Below are 17,202 nucleotides of genomic sequence, written 5' to 3' on the forward strand. Positions count from 1 at the left end.
TGAAACATAAGGACCAGAAAGAAGAAGATAAATGTTCTCTGCAAAATACAAAGTATGTCAGAGGCATGCTCAGTGAGAAGGGCCACTTCAGCATTCCCAAAGGCACTGCAAACAAGAGGGCAGTTCATAGTCATTATGGATATACACTGCTGCAGTGGACTGTGCTGGTTTATGGTTGTAACAAAAAGAATGAGCAGCCTACTGAACATGATTCTGCATATAAACAAAATTCTTCCCTTACAGTCACCCTTGCTGATTTCAAGATGCATGGTTATAAATAATGGGCAATCTGTCCTTTTATCTCCTGATCATATATTGCCAGAAAGAATAAGCAGGGAAGCTACATTCATGTCAGAATCATAGTGCCAGTTCTAAACAGATTTTTTCCTTATATATTTTTTTTCCAAAAGTGATTAATGATAATGGATGGTTGTGCTCATCCCTGTTATTAGTCGAAGCCAAGTCAGAGTAGATTTAGCTTGGATTACTATGGATCATAAAAGCTTTTGTAAAGTAAGTCTTGTTCACCAATTTTATTTCCTACATAGTTTTCCTATGTTAATTGTCAGCTACTTGGTAAAAGCTAGTGGTAAAATATCTGCTTTAAAAAAGGACACAGGGAAAAAGGCATCATAATAATTGTTAGGAGCTTCAGTTTCTTCTTTTATAAAAGGTAAAAATAAAACATTTGTTCACATTTCCCAAAAAGTATTTCTGGTGCCTTGCAGCTGTAACGCATTGTCATGAGGAGTTACAGTTAACCCTCTTTTGCAGGAATTTGTATGAAGAAACTTTTCTGTCCTTTTCAGCCATGTAATTACACCCACACACACATCCTGAGGAAACACAGCTGTAGAGGTGAGCTGTACTAGATCTGGTGTCTTCATATCAGCCTGGAGGATCCTGCAGCACTGTCATCTGGGATTCCACACACTGGTCACGGAATGGAGGCCCCCAGCTGGCACCTTGAGTCATATGGAGAGAAAGAGATGCAGAGGAAGACTGTAGGTGGGGACTGATTTTCTATATGGGCTTTTTTATTACTTTTATTTTTACTTATTTATTTCTATGCAACACACCACCTCCTGTGCTCTCTTCCACTCCGTAAGTCCGCGAATTAGGCACACACACCTGACAGATCATGTTTAAGACTGACCTGTCTTATCCAGCATATCTTGGAGTGAGAAAGAAAATGTGCAGAAGTACCATGAAAAGTATGAGGGGGATCAGGAGGTAGAAGCCAATTAAATGAGTCACACACTCAATATTAGACACTTCACAGAACCTCCTCAATCTCCTACCAGTGCTGCATATTCATTGAATGGATTTGAACCATAACTCCTGAGAAGTACAGCCATTCTAGTGCTGTATTCATGAGCAACTACAGCTGAGAGGGTGAGATTTTCCATCTTCCTTTACCTCATGCCTATATTGCAAATCTGGAGATTATTCACAAATACTTCATATATTGCCATGCCAAGCTCTAATAGAAAAAACACTTGCATGTTGTCTCTTTAGATATTATTTTAGAGTTACTGTAGGAACTCACTACATCACATTATACTGCAAAATGAAGCTGGTGTTCTAAAAAATTTTTCTGCTTTATTTTGGGTATATTAGAGACACATGATGTTCCAAGAAATAAGTAACACCTGAGTGCATTCAAAATCACCTTTAAAGTCCATCAGCAAGGTTCATTTGCAAGAACTCCATTTTAAAAGTTGTTACCTACCTGTTATCATTGAAAAGCTATCATACTGCTTTAAAAGACAATGCTCAAGGCCACGATAAATTATTTTTCCCAAATGTTCTTACTATTAAAGGCTAAATTAACTGAACCAATAACTTTCTGTTAATTTGTAACATTTTCTCAAGTGCTGCCTTTGGAATAGAAAATGAAAATAAATTACTCTCCAGTGCTTAACAATGCCTTCCTTGCATATAAATGTGCTCCAAAGACTTGAACAATGCTTAACAATGTCTTTGGGTGTTTCTGAGGTCTGCAAACTCAGACTTAAGGACCATAAAAATCCGCAAGGCACACAAGCCAATGATACCTCCATTTTTTCTGAACTTTTAAATTTCAATGGCAAATCTAGCTCAAAATAAGAACTGAGAATGTTCATTCATTTTTCATACAATGTATGAAACACACCTTTGAATGGAGAGTACCTTGGTTCAAGCTCTTTCCATGTTTTAGAAATAATCTAAACTGCATGTTCAGTAAATTATATGCAAACTCGATGGTGCCAGAACACAACAAGTAAATCAATTTGATAAACAGAGACACTTAAGATGTATGTGCTGGTCTTATGAAATCCCTGAGATAACAAAGACATCAGAGAGGACTGCAAGTGACAGCAAATCGGCCAAATTCAGGAACCAATATTTTAGATACTAAAGAGGCATTTAAATGTAGAAAAGGCAGGAAGTCAGGCCTATATCAATAAATATAAGGAGTATAAAGCTTTTATTCTGAAGTATATGCACTCCTAACAAGGTCAACTTAATGTTAGCCATTCTTACTCCCTTTTCAATAGTACTTGCCAGCTGGTGGCAATTCTGAGCAAATGAGAAAAGATGGCACTGGTGGACAGGTGAGACCCCATGTCTCTTCAAGGTTTAAGCGGACGCAAGTGAATGGAAGTACAGGGGGTGCGATCCAGCTGTACAGGGGCGTTCCTGACTTCAAGAGCCCATGCAGCAGCCCCACGACCTGGAAGCCCTTGGAAGCTAAACAGACAAGGAGGGAGCAGTGCCAGGAGCGACCCAGGAACATTTAAATGGTTGCAGGGAGCATGAGCGACCCAGAGTGCAGTGAACAGGAATGGGCAAACAGGGTTGTGGCACATCAGTGAGGGTGTGACACGGCAGTTTGCAGGGCAGTTCATGCAGGCAGGAAGAGCTCCTCTCTGACCATCCAGGAGCGGCTAATAGAGGCAGAAAACAGATTTAGTATCTCATAAGGAAGAGCAAAGACATCCTCGCAGCCCAGGCCTTATTAGCATACTAGTTTAAGCTTCCTCACTTATGTTGTTGACACGCTGTAGAGCTCAATCACCTGTAGCTGCAGGAGTCACTGAACCAGCCATGTCAGAGGCCTCCAGACAGACAGACCTGCTGATGGCAGACACAGCTCTCCAGGTCACAGGTTGCCAGGATGCTATTTGTGAGGCTGGGGCAGACAAACAGGTATTTTGCAGAAGGTGTGCTGTGGTTGAAGAACTGTGTCGCCAGGTGAAGGAGCTACAGGAAGAAGTGAACAGGCTTTGTAGTGTTCGAGCAAATGAGCAAAAGACAGATCAATCATTTTCAGAGACACTACAGTCTCAAGACTCTCAGGAGTCTTGAATCTCTATTGCAGTGTAGAAGCAGGTGGACTCAACACCCTGCAGGGCTATTAGTCAAAGGACTGTTAGTCAAGGGTCTGTTAAAGATGAAGGCTGGAAGCAGGAGTCATTTCATGTACCAGGAGGAAGGTTCCTTCTCAGAATTTGACAAGTAGGACTGGCACCTTCTACAACAGGCTCTGGAAGGCCAGAAAACTGATGAGGTGAATGAAGGCCTTTCTGGGGTAGTGGGGCCTCCAAAAACAACACAAGCTGTACCCTGCACCCAGACGTCCTCTGTAAATAGGAAAAGAGGGTAGTTGTAACAGGAGACGCCTTACTAAGGGGAGTGGAGGGCCTGATCTGCAGACTGGACCCAACTCACAGGGAAGCCTGCTGTCTCCCAGGAGCTCGGATAAGGGACATTACTGGAAAACCCTCCAGTCTAGTAAGGCCCTCTGATTACTATCTGCTATTGGTTGCTCAAACTGGCAGTGACCAAATAACAAAGAGAAGTCTGAAGGCTATCAAGAGACTTCAGAGCCCTGGGATGGTTGGTAGAGGGATCAGGAGCACAGGTAGTGATTTTCTTGATTCTTCCAGTAACAAGGAATAACATTGATAGGAATAGGCAGATCCATCAGGTCAATGAGTGGCTCTGAGGTTGGTGTACTCAGAAAAATTTGGGGGTTTTTGCCCATGGGATGATCTAGTTGACACCTGGTCTACTGACACCTTTCAGGATACACTTGTCTCAGAGGGGAAAAAGAGTTCTAGCACAGGAGCTGGCGGGGTTTTTTGACAGAGCTCTAAATTAGCTTGGAAGAGGGAAACGGACAAAACCAGACTCACCAGTGATGAGTGATGGGATGGTATGCCAAAACTTGAGAAAACCCTCAATCTGCCTCACAGAGTGTTGGTTACAATGTACCACACCTGAAATGTTTCTACACTCATGCACACAGTGTGAGGAACAAAAGAGGAGCTTGAAGCTTTGGCCCAGTCCCAGAAATTTGACATCGTTGTCATAAGTTAAACCTGGTGGGATGAATCCTGAGACTGGAGTGCTCTGCTGGACAATTACAGTCCCTTCAGGAGGGATAGGCAGGGCAGAAGAGGCAGAGGGGTGGCACTGTATGTAATAGAAGGGTTAGAATGTATGGAGCTCACAGCTGGCAATGGCGCCGTTGAGAGCCTCTGGGTAAGAATCAAGGGGCAAACAAATAATTCAAGATGTCATTGTGGGAGTCTGCTACAGACCTCCCAAGCCAGGATGATAATGCCAACAAATTATTCTTTGAAAAACTAAGAGACACTTGCAAGTGAACTGCCCCTGTCCTTATGGGGATTTCAACTTGCCAGAAATTAACTGGGAGCATCACATAGCTGGTACCACTTGGGCTAGAATATTCCTAAAAAACTGAATGACAACTTTATGGAACAGGTCTCAAGGGAGCAGACTCGGAAAGATGGTCTCCTTGATCTGCTGCTTGTCAACAGAGTGGATCTTGTGAGCAAAATGCAGAGGCACTTCAGCCCTCCTCTCCCAGCTAACTAAAGTACCCTAAAGCCTGGACCAGACTTACACTGAAACAGAATTAATTCAGGATGGAGAGACAGGAATCACAAAAAGGAAGATGACTCTGACCCTTTTTACTGTGTGCTATCTAATGGCTATAATGTATATATCCAGGCTTTAAACTGGAGACTGGAAATCCTGCCTCCTGCATGAGCACTATGGCAGGAAAACCATGCTCTTGCCTGAAACAGAGCCTAAGAGGCTCTGGAAGTGGAGGATATTCCTTTCTTCCAATCATCATGCCTAGGCTTCACGAACGAAGATTTCTTCCAGTACCCCCTTCCTAATTAGTCCCTAGCCCAGTAGTTACACTGCGGTCATGAAGGTATTATAAATTCCCCTTAAACAAATAGCTTTTGAAAAAAAAGTCCTTTAATAATCAATTTAATTATATAACTGCAATAAAATTGCCTTTTTACTAAATAGATTTAATTTTGAAGATACCAGAGGCATTTCTGTATTTGTGGGGGCTTTCAAGATCATAAGGGAAATATTGTTATTAAAAGACCTTATCAAGCCCTATCAGTCTGTATGGTACTGCATAGGATGTGAAAACAAGAACTGAAAAGCTTTCACTCTAATAGATAGTTTGGTAGAGGGGCAGGGAAACACAGGCAGAATCCTGATGGTTTTGGAAGAAGCAGACAGCTATCAGCAATTCTCTGCAATAAAAATCTCTACTGGTGATGCTAGAAACCTTACATTTGTACAGAGTATCAAAAGAAAGGTTTCACATCCTAATTAATGTACTGTCAGCTTCACACAGCTTGTGCACGTGTATAATCAACAAAGATTTTGGATAGGTACTGTTTTCACATCAGTATTATTTGGTAGAAGAAAATTAATTACCAATTGTTCTCATCCAAACTAGATTTTAAAAAGCAATCTTCCAAGTGACAAAAGCACCTTTATGTTGTGAAATAGCACAATGAATTAGATTGAATCATGCCATGCACTTGTCAACTCTCAAAACCTTTTTGGGGGAACAAAATTTACTGAGCTTTCAGTAATTTTCAGCAACCAGATGTTTTCAGACCTACAAGAGTCCTGTGGTTCTGAACTCCTTTCAGACCATCCAATACATCTCTTGATCATGATGTCTCTACAAAGTCTGCTTATTGGCAGATGACCTCTCTCTGTAATCTGAGCAGCTCATGTAAGGATCATCATCACTCCCATCAATTTCTTGAGCATCTGGGCCCTGAGATCTCCAACATAAAAAGCAAATCCCAGTCAGCATTAACAAGAAAAACAGAATTGGAAAACAAAATTCTTATTACCATAAGTATTAGACTTCCCTTTGATGTGGATCCTGCCTTCCCCAAGGGAATTATCACTTTGCCCTGCTCTCATGACTGTAATCTAGATATCTTAGCTACAAGCAGTACTGTTACTGTGCACCTACAAGTGCTCCACACTTACTGAGGTCTGAACAAACTTCAATTAAAATTGTTAGTATTTTAAAACTAATTTAGTTCAATGAAAGTGTGTACAAAAATCACAAATAGACAGCTACTCCATATCCTACCACAGAAGGAATTTTTATTCCATAAGTAGGTCTTGACGAAGAATGCAGGGTCAACCTATTCAGTCTTGACAGCAGGGGAAGGAAACTAAAAAAGTGACTACCATCTTTGTCAGACTGTATTGGCAACACGACCAACTTAAATTTCACCTAATAATTTGTAACATGGAGGTCACCAGAAAAGTTTAATGGTTAGTCTACATGAAGACAACAAGCTTCTTTAAACAAATGAATATTCCTATGGAGAGTCTGAAAACAAATCAATGTTGAATCAATAACCTGAAGATTAAAATTACTTCAGTGTTGTGTAGTCCAACTGCACAGAAATGCAGAAATTCAGCACAAAATAAGAATGATGACAAAAAAGCTGCATTTTTATAAGGTAGGGCTCAAAAGGCTTTGAAATCAATAGCAGTATCACCTATACCTCACCAGATCTATATTGAATCATATGTAACATATACCTTGTACCATACTAAAGAATTTTAGTTTGCCTGTAGCTTAAATTTTAGGACAAGATGGAACCCTTGAGCTTTATATGTAGCCATGAATCCTCATATTAAAAATCACTTTGGTTTTGGAAGAAAGGTGTGATTCGCAGCAGCTTTAATATGCAAGCCCGTTTGCCGAGAACTGTTCTATAAACTGTATCTGGATGACAATAAATCCACAATCTCTGTTATTTGCTCAACTAGCCAGGGTGTCAGTCTCTAAATGTAGGGTACTTTAAATTGTGGTGGAAATGTAGTGAGAAACTTCACTGCGGGAGGTTAAAATCAGTGTGAAAAAGAGGGAAATGTGTTCATGGGCTTTCAGATGCAGCTTTGCCTCTTCCTGATCTGGTCACACTTCCTCATTTGCAGCAGCTCTCCCACAGATTCCATGGTCAAGAGAATCCCGGTATATATAGCAATTAATTTTAGATAACCACTTGTATCATTTGATGGACTCCTTTGGTTTCATCAAAGCCCAGTTTACCACGGAGCCTCCGTGGCTTTTGATCATTTAATGAACCGGAGGACGGTTTTCCAGAGCTAACACGATGCCTTTTAAATTTATCCGCCCCTTACGAACACCCTGAGGTTCCATCTCCCCTTACGGAGAGTTTTGATGTATTTTAACGGGGACCGCGTCTTCAGCAGCGTCCACTCCTACGAAAACGGGGCTTCCCCGGTGGTTGCAGAGCCGGCCTGCCTGCCCCCCGCCAGGGCGCCGAGGAGCTGCAAGCCAGGCTCGGGGCTCGGGGCTGGTGTGCACCGGAGGGGCTGAGCCCACCCGGGCGGCGAAGCCCCCCCGCTGTCGGCGAGGGCATAGCGGCTGGCGACCAGGCCCGGAGGGGAGCGGACCGAGGCGGAGCTGGGCAGCCCCCTGGGAGGTGAGGGGCGGAGCGGGGGCAGCGGGTGCGCTCCTCCCCCGGGGCACCGATGACTCCGACCCACTGCCGCGGAAACCCCCCGGGAGTGCGTCGGACTGAAGCGGCATAGGGTCCGGCGCTGCGCAGCGGGAGAGACCGGGAAGGCGGAGGCAGGAGGCGATAAAAACCCCGTCGCCACTGTGACTGGGAGTCTGCTGCCTTCCCTCCTCACCCGCCGCCGGTGCCGAGCTTCGGGCCTCAGCTCCGTTCCCGAGGGCAGCGGACCAGCACTGCCTGCGCCCGCGGGGGAGCGCAGCGGAGCCGCTGCCGCGCTCTCGGGGCCCCCAGTTTCCCCCGGAGCCGAGCGGAGCGCAGTATGCGGGGCCGGGGCTGGAGGCGGCGGCGGGGCCGGCGTCGCGCTCCCCGGACATGAAGTGGTCACCGGGAGCTCCAGGTAACGCTGCCCGGCGGGGTGGCGGAGCAGACATCGCCCGGTAGCCGGGATATGGCGGGGGACAGGGTCCAGCGGGGCAGGAGCCGGGGCTGAGATGGGCCGCCAGAGACGGGGGCGAGCGCATGCCGGCAGCGGGCGGGGGAGACCGAGTCCGTACCTCCGCCGTGGAGCGGAGCAGCAGTGGCCGAGCCTACCCAGGGAAGTCAGTTAGAGACCCTTCGGAATGCCTGTGAGTGCCCTCGGTCCGATGCCGGCTTAGCGTGCTCGGCCACTGGACTCACCGAAACTTTGCTCTCCGTCGACTCTCGATAGGAATCAGGGGGCTGTAGCGGGCAGACCTTGTCGGGAGACTGGCAGGAGCCCCCCACCTCATAGGCAAAGGTATTTCTCTGAAGTTTAGCCCGTCAGATAAATTTTGGAGGCGGTGGGGATCCTACACTGGGCAACTAAACTTTCGTAGGATGTGGAAATTCATTGCTTGGAGACTGGTTACCGATACTGTAAGAGGCACTGCCGCTTATCATTGCGTTTTTTCTTAATTATTTGCTGATCTCCTTAGCAACTGAAGTAATTTGCAAGGTTTAGGCTTGGTTGCAGCTTGATTTACAAAATAACATGACAAAAAGGGTGAATTTATTGTTTCACTGATGCCTATTTATTTCCCTTGTTCTCCCTCAGAGGGATAAGTGTTGACTTCATGTAGCTGGTACTGCCGTAAAGAGACTGTTGATTATTCCGACTGAGGCTCTGTACGTCACCCGGTTGCTCATCTCTGTCTCAGTTTTCTTTAAGCCAAGTGAATTATCGTGGGCTTAAAAAAAAAAAAAAGAAAGAGAAAATCTCTCTTCAAAGAAATTATAGTTTTATCTGGCTAAGGTTACTCGGACAAATTAATCTCTAATTCAGCATGATTGAGGTCTGGCCAGATGCTGGCCAGAGAGACCACTCCATTTGCCAGGCTGACCTCGGGATCAGCTTGCTGCAAATATGATATAAACCATTTTTTCATCACTGTTAGTTCCTGCACCAAACACAATTTAGCCCAGTTCAGGGATTTAGTCCAGTGTATCAAGACATCTCCCAGATGTAGCTCACCAACAGTCTTTGCTGTCCAATCCGTCATGTCACTAAATCTCATGGATTATGATGGTTGAGTAATCCAGATCTGCTCAGTCAGAAATGCTGAGCACAGCTGTCAGGAGGATTTGATGCAGAGAATTCCTTTTACACTCAGGAGTGATAAAAGCAGAGTAGAACCTGGAGACTGAAGTGAGATGGCCGTTGTAGGAATATTTCCTCTGACAGTATCTCCCCCCCACACACACAAGGAATGGAATCTTATGCAGACCTTCCTTATAAGTGTAACTTTTTGAAAGATTAATTGCATAGGATGCCACTAGTCTGTTTGTAATTAATGGCTGTGTCATGTACTTAAGCAGGATTTTCAAAATTAGGATTAAAAGCATGAATAATTATACTTGTATAGTATTTTTGTTATAAATTAATAAACCCCCATTCTAAAAAGCACTTTTTCTTCTGAGTTCATGAGGAAAGCTTTGTCAAATGTCATGCCAGAAAAAAATAATAGAGCTATGAGAAAATGTTAACATCTGAACTACTACTGTTTCATTTCATGTATTATATTTAACTAATACAGCCCTGATTCATCTGATATGTAGACTGGTATAGTGGGAGAGCACCTATGTAGACACTGGAAGTCAGTGAGAAGGTGCAAAGATGTATGAGTGATTTGTGTGCTGATGAGACTGGGGCGAGACTCAAGAGAAGACAGTCATAGGAGATGTGGTGCAAGGAAGGAGGTAGGAGATATAGAAATGGTGTGAACCTTCTGGAGGGTGAACTGAGATCTGTAATATTTTCTAGTGTTTGCGCTCTCTAGAGGCTACTGTTCCTGCAGTGGTACAGTGAGGTTGTGTGCAAATGTTTTCATTTTCACTCTGCAGGATGTACCAGCCAGATGTGGGACTATTTGCATCACCAGGAAAATGCTTTACAGTAGGATTAACATCTATCATACCAAATTTTTTTATGATGAAAAGACTAGCGGTAGTATTTTCAAAAGGACTTCAGTCCAGTTCACTGCTTAAATTAAGAGATGGGCCACATAAGGATTTTTTTAGCAAAGTCTCAAATGAACTGGGAGAGATAGTTTGGTGTACAGGTCCCCTGGAAGAAACAGCAATAAGCCTGAAGGTACTTGCAGGAGATGAGAAAGTTGGTGTAGAGATTATTAATGTTGCATTAGCGGGAGAGAGAGCCCAGAGAAAAGGGAAATGAGTGTCTAGGACATTAGTTGATCTTCTAGTGATAACTAATGGTGAGGCTGTATGTTGCCTGGCGTTCCCCTTTTCCATAAGCAGCTCTAGATGCTCATTACTTTAAAAAGAACCAAACAAAACAAAACCAAAACCAACCCAGAAATAAGAAAAAAAGGAAAAAAAACCCACAAAAACCAATAACACACGTACACATTACCTGTTCCTGACTACAGATCTTCCCTATGATAGCAGGACATGTCCTGCATTTCTTCTTGAACAGTTAAGAGGCATGTGTACCATTATTGCACAGATGATTTATCTGAGAGAGTACTGTGGTTTTGACAGTGATCTTAAAATATCACACTTTAACACCACAAAGAAATTATTTCTTTGAAAAGAATTCAAGAAGAAAAATCCCAACCGTGCCCTTTACTTTACTACAAATCAAAAAACTATTTACCCAGCTCATTCAGAAATAATGGTGAAGTACTTTGCCAGAGTCTGTTGACACATGTTAGCTGATAGTGTTCAATAGCAGTATCTCTCTTGAGAAAATATGCAATATTGAAATTTCTAAAATAGGACTTTTCTAAGACCTGAAGTAATGGGTGAAACAAAATGCCACTTTTCAATATAGGGCTAATTGTAGGCTTTATTCTTCCTTTCCACTTAACACATGCACGTTACTACCCAGAAATACTTATGCAGTTATTTTAAGTAAGTTCAAATGACCACATAGGTTATAAATATTTATATTGATCATGCTTGGCTTTGCAGACCATCCTAGGTAACCTGTGAGGAAGATTTGGGGAACACAGGTTGAAGAGCAAGTTGCAACTCAAAAGTCCTACTCTCCAAAAGGGCAGAGAACCTGTTGGGAATGTAGGCACTGCACTGTGAGTTGGGCATGGCAAGGAATGCTTCTGCTCTTCAGTGTAATCTCTAAATCATCTTGTATGTCCTGTGATATGTTTAGGGTGTCTGTAATTTGGATTTGCCCTGCCAGGCAAGGCAAGTTATCTGAAACAGTTTTCATTTCTCAACTTCAACAAGCTTTGAAAGTGGACAACCCAGTTTTCAGCCCTTGCAAGGTTTTTTCCTCCCTAGAACTCAAAGGTATTGTGTTGATTTATAGTACCCGCTGATCTGCCTGTGGTACTTGGTCGCGGACTAGCTCAGGGATAGTTGTAGGCACGGACAGAAGCAAACTTGCAAGGTTATCTAGTGTATTAAACTTGGTAACCCTTCCAAACCTGAGCATTGACCCATACATCCCATTGGGAGTATCTCCAGGATCGCAGTTATATTCAACATGGGAACTGATTTTTGAAAGTGCTGTTCATCTTGTTCCAAGTGCAGTTACATTAAAAATTAGGCTGCATAGCTTGCAGAATCAGGCATTCAAATGTTAGTGGGAAGGCAACCTATGCAACAGCAGTACATCTCCCATTTTGTGGATACTTTATAATTCAGTCTTCGTGCACATGGTTGTATGGTATGTGGTTTTCAGACACCTTGCTTCATGCAGTAGACTAACTAAATGACTTGTTTAAAAAAATATATTCATCTGGATTCCTAACTTCCCATTGAAAGCCCCATGCAGTTAGAAGCTTCAGTAGGCTGTAAAAGCCTAGAAGAGTTTATGAATCTTGATATTAAGCTTTCATTTAAACCAATCGGTTTATTTTTACAAGATTTCTATAGCTAAGATCATGTTGCTATATCCCTTGTATAGAGAGGGAAGCAAGGAGAAGCCTTTGCAGTCAGAAGTGCCAGCTAGAGTCATGCATTGAGTCGCATCTCAGCATTTCTTCAGATGAGTCCTTTCCAAACTTAACACATAGAGGTTCCTTATTTTCTAAGTTCCAAGCTGGTGCTTTTAATGTGTTCATTACTTTCTAACAGTCACCAGTTTACATAATTTGCCTGAGCTCACAGGAATTTTGTGGCAGAGGCTAGGACATGCTCCAGTTCTCAGATATAGGCATTTACTGAGCTCCTAATGTAATCACCCTTTCTTTTCCTGTTCTTCCTCAAAACCTGTGCACAGTGTGAGGAAAGGTTTTGGAGGAAAATTTAGCAATCATGTAACCTGTAGCCATTTGTAGTTGGCTTCCCACCAAATCCCCCCAGACTACAGCAAAAACCTCCCCCTCCCCTTTGGGCAAAGGAAAAAAACTATAGAAACTGAAAGATCCGAAACCAACTGAGCTATATCAAAATATATATATTTACATATATCACAGTTACAATAGTATGTACATATAAAAAGAGAACCCAAACAACCCCCCAAAAAGGGGAAGGGAAGGGGAAAAGGGGCAAAAACACAAAAGAAACCAGAAGCAGGTATGCACAATAACAATCAATAAAGAACTAGCGAAAGAAAATCTTACTACTCTCCTTGAAATAGCAGAATCGCGCCAAACGACCGCCAGCACCCTCCAGCTCCCACGGTCTACAAGGGCTCACTAGGCCTGACTCCCCCACATGAGCAGGACTGACAGCAGAGAACCTGTGTCTTTAGATCCACCGGAAGGGAAGAGGGAAAAGGGTTCTCTCTCCTTCTTATTTATACCCTGGCTTGCATAAAAATCATATGGAATACTGGAAACATGGCCACTTCCTTGGTTACAAACTGATCACCGAGGAAGGCCGAGACTAAAACTATCGCATAACCAAAGACTGTGTATAAAAATCAAAAATGACAAGGAAACCTTAATTCCGACACCTTAATTTTTGAGCACTTGACTTGGCAGTCTTGCCATTCTCTTGGTGTTTTTTTGGGAATGCAAACATCTAAAGCCAATGTATATATAAATTGTTGTGAAAGGTGAATTCTCCCATCCTGCTGCCTTCATATTTCTTCTTTTGATGGGTCATTAGAAGGTTCAGCTCTTTAGTTTCATAGCACATCTTCTACCACTTAAGAGTAGCCTGCCAGCTACTGAGCAGCCTGCCAGATTGGCAGAGGGTTAGAGGCAAGGGAAATAAAGAACTGAGGGGGAGTGGAAATGTTTGCATTTTGCATGTATTAATAAATTGCATAGGTAATTTTAGGTTCATAAGTAGCAGATATAAATTCTCTGGAGAAGTGTGGTCTAAGGTTCACCTCCTGAATCTCTTGCCTCTCTTCTGCTTAGTCCTCTTTACACCCTCCTCATCTGCTTTTCCAGTCTCATATGCCTTGACTGACTTCTGCATCCTCAAACTACCTCCTCCTCAGTTGCTTCGTTAGTAACAGTGATGATGCTCCATTAGCATCCACCTCCCCTGGTTTTGCACTACCTCCCCTATGTATCTTTTACCCTTCTTTTCTCTCTCACTTTCTTTGACTGTCTCTCTGCCCTGCTTCCCTCCACCATTTAGGTCTTGATTTTAATGTTTTTGTCCTCAAGACTCCTGTTTTCTTCATCCATCTTGCATCATCAGAGAATACAGTTTCACTTTCCATCTGAGGATGCTTTTTTCTCCTCCTCCCACTGTTCACAGGAAGCCTCCCAGCTCCTGGCCACAGCCACTATCAGCAGCTCAGAGCAGGCATCACAGGGTTCGTCCTGCTCAGATACTGCTCCAACAGGTGGGTGAGATTGGAGAAATGAATATGAGGGTACATGGGAGCTGAATACCATGTTTGAGCTCTGAAGGGGTGACAATAATCAATGCAGATGAACTTACCTGTGAATATACTGGCAAACTTGTAACAGGGATCCAGGGAGAACAAGAGAGAACATTACTCTGCTGGTATGTGTACATTTTCTTAGAAGATGGCAAAAAGCATGTCTCTTAGCACAGAATCACTACCGTGCCAAATGTTATGTCCCTGCTTCAAACCACAGTGACTCTAAAATAGTCTCAGAAAAGAGTATGGTTGGGTTTTTTCTTACTATTTACATATGAGCAAAATATTTTTTTTCCTTTACTAAGTTTTGAGAAACAGCTGACTCATTCTTACTTAAAGTTCCCAAAAGTTGTGCCTGAAGTATGCACCAGGCATAGAAGATTTCTGCCTCAACACTTATTGGCAAAGGTAGAAGTAGCCAATTAGCAAAATGGAGAATACAAAATATTCTAATTGAACATCTTTAAAAATAGGCTGATACCTTAACTGTAAGTTACTGAATTAAAAAAAAAATTTGTATGACATTTAAAGCTAAGAAGTCTGAGAAAATTCTTTTCTTGAAAATGTGTGACATTTTCTGATCATAAAGAAATACATTATAACTGCTTCCCACTAGACAAGAAAATAACATTTTTAGATGAGGCTTTTTCTTTCCTGTATTGGGAATTTTCTGTCTGTGCTGGTTTGGAAACAGGTAGGGGATACCATTACCAAGTCATGTTCCACAGAGGAACATTTTTGATTTTTTTTTTTAATGAACTGTCAGAAATTGCATTACTTGGTCCAAGACTGAAGAATAGTTGCATTCTTTTTGAAGACAAAAAATACTGCATCTATAGTGTATATTTTTACACATGAATGTAGAATTTCATGTTTATATAAAGCCAATGTTACGCTTACATCACCTAAGAATTATATTTTACAATTAATTATGTGAAACACTAAGGATTAATTCCCTGTGTTTTTCAAAAGACATGTGTAAGAAATCAATCAGGGTATGAATGATAAATGTTAACATGCTGTACCTCTGTATCCCTCTTTTGACAGCAACTGGTGCAAAACTAACTGCACGTATAATCTGTGGGAAGGAGCTCTGGGAGACAGCTAAGAGACAGTGACAATGTCTTTAAACAGGCGGACAATTCCTACTCAACTTGGAGTTTTTAAAGTGAACTGCAAAGGACTCGCATGCCTCTTGGTCTTCACAGTAAGCATTTGTGGCAGTGCCCCAGGGATGTGTCCAACAGCCTGCATCTGTGCCAGTGATATCATAAGCTGCACCAATAAGAACCTCAGTCGAGTGCCAGGAAATCTTTATAAATGTATAAAAAGGCTGGATCTGAGTTATAACAGAATTGGGCTTTTGGAGCCTGAATGGGTCCCAGTGTTATTTGAGAAACTGAACACTTTAATAGTCAATCATAATAGCATTAGCAGCATTGTCACTGGAAGCTTTTCTACAACTCCAAATCTGAAGTACCTAGACTTGTCATCCAACAGCCTGAAGACACTGGGCAGCCCTGTGTTTCAGGAGCTAAAGGCACTGGAGGTTCTCCTGCTGTACAACAATCAGATAACACAGATTGACTCTTTAGCGTTTGGAGGATTGTACAACTTACAGAAACTATACTTAAGCTACAACTTGCTCTCAAATTTCCCACTGGACTTATATGTTGGAAAACATAAACTGACAGACCTTGTATTGCTGGATGTTTCCTTTAATCACATCCGGTTGATGCCTATTCAGCGCTTGAGTTCAGTGCCAGCTAAACAACTTAGTGGAATTTATCTTCACGGCAACCCATTTTATTGTGACTGCGTCCTGTACTCCATGCTAATCTTCTGGTATCAAAGGCAGTTCAACTCAGTGGTGGACTTCAAAAATGAGTACAGCTGTTTGTTGCAATCAGACCCAAGAGGTCACAATAAACTGCCTTTACTGCTCGACAACTTTCTGAATTGCTCTGAAAGCACTGTCAACAGCTCTTTCCAAGCCTTTGGGTTTATTCATGATGCCCAAGTTGGTGACAGGCTGATTGTACACTGTGACAGCAGAATCAGTGATGTGGGCACACATTTTGTTTGGATTAGTCCAGACAATAGATTGCTGGAGCCAGACAGGGAGACCAATAACTTTAAGGTGTTTCCTAACGGCAGCCTGGAAATAACAGATGCCCAGCTAGAGAACTCAGGACTGTATTCCTGCATCGCAATAAATAAGAAAAGATTATTAAATGAAACCGTAGAGGTTAGAATAAATGTTAGCAATTTCACAATGAACAGGTCCCATGCTCATGAAGCATTTAATACAGCTTTTACCACCCTTGCTGCCTGTGTGGCCAGTATTATTTTAGTATTGCTGTATCTCTATCTGACCCCCTGCCCATGTCAATGTAAGGCAAAAAAGAAGAAGAGGAAGCTGAACCAAAGCAGTGCCCACTCTTCCATACTGAATTCTACAATGCCGCAAGAGCTGAATTCTGCAATCCCAGCAGACGAGAAGAAGGCTAGCACTGGTAAACGGGTAGCTTTTCTGGAACCCATGCATGAACCAAAACACAGTCAGAATGGGAAAGTAAAACTGTTTCCTAATGACAGCGTCATTACTGAGAGTATCTTAAAAACTACTCGAACAAAATCCGACTCAGATTCTGTCAACTCTGTGTTCTCAGATACACCTTTCATGCCACCAACTTAGTTTGCTGCCTGTGTTTGTATTGTGCAGTTACTTTTCTGAATACCTCCTCTGCTTGTAGCAACCATCAGGAAAAACAAATAAAAAGAGAGAAAATGTTTTAAAAAATTTATGTATTGTCAGTCCTTGAACTGCGTCTCCTCTCTGAGTGCAGGACCACGCAACATTGATACCTTGTTTGGGAAAAGCAAACAGCATGGCATTAATGTGAATGCTTTCAGTGCATGCATAGCCTTAGTTTTACCTTCTGGTCCATACATAGAAATTTCTTGTGCATGTTTAACGATGGTTTCAGTGCATATAGCTGACCCACAAAGGCACAGGCTGCCCCTCATGCAACACTCTTGGTCATGCTTATAAATCAGCTC

General features: G+C 42.5%; 1 protein-coding gene across 2 annotated transcripts; it reads left to right on the forward strand.

Annotated features, from left to right (window-relative positions):
- Positions 1 to 7,844: 7,844 nt before the first annotated feature.
- Positions 7,845 to 16,942, forward strand: AMIGO2 (adhesion molecule with Ig like domain 2). Of its 2 annotated transcripts, XM_017829148.1 has the most exons (3): positions 7,845 to 8,241; positions 14,010 to 14,097; positions 15,187 to 16,942. In XM_017829148.1, the coding sequence occupies exon 3, from the start codon at positions 15,260 to 15,262 to the stop codon at positions 16,835 to 16,837; it is 1,578 nt and encodes a 525-aa protein (XP_017684637.1). In that variant the 5' UTR covers positions 7,845 to 8,241; positions 14,010 to 14,097; positions 15,187 to 15,259; the 3' UTR covers positions 16,838 to 16,942. The 2 variants fall into 2 exon arrangements, with proteins under 2 accessions (XP_017684637.1, XP_017684638.1); XM_017829149.1 differs by lacking the exon at positions 14,010 to 14,097 and having other exon boundaries at positions 7,846 to 8,241.
- The last annotated feature ends 260 nt before the right edge of the window (positions 16,943 to 17,202 follow it).

Source organism: Lepidothrix coronata, unplaced genomic scaffold, assembly GCF_001604755.1.
Source record: "Lepidothrix coronata isolate B3197 unplaced genomic scaffold, Lepidothrix_coronata-1.0 Scaffold159, whole genome shotgun sequence".
Taxonomy (NCBI): domain Eukaryota; kingdom Metazoa; phylum Chordata; class Aves; order Passeriformes; family Pipridae; genus Lepidothrix; species Lepidothrix coronata.

What these genes read in the sequence shown, in the direction of transcription:
- AMIGO2 (XM_017829148.1), top strand. Translation starts at nt 15,260, where the DNA reads ATGTCTTTAAACAGGCGGACAATTCCTACTCAACTTGGAGTTTTTAAA.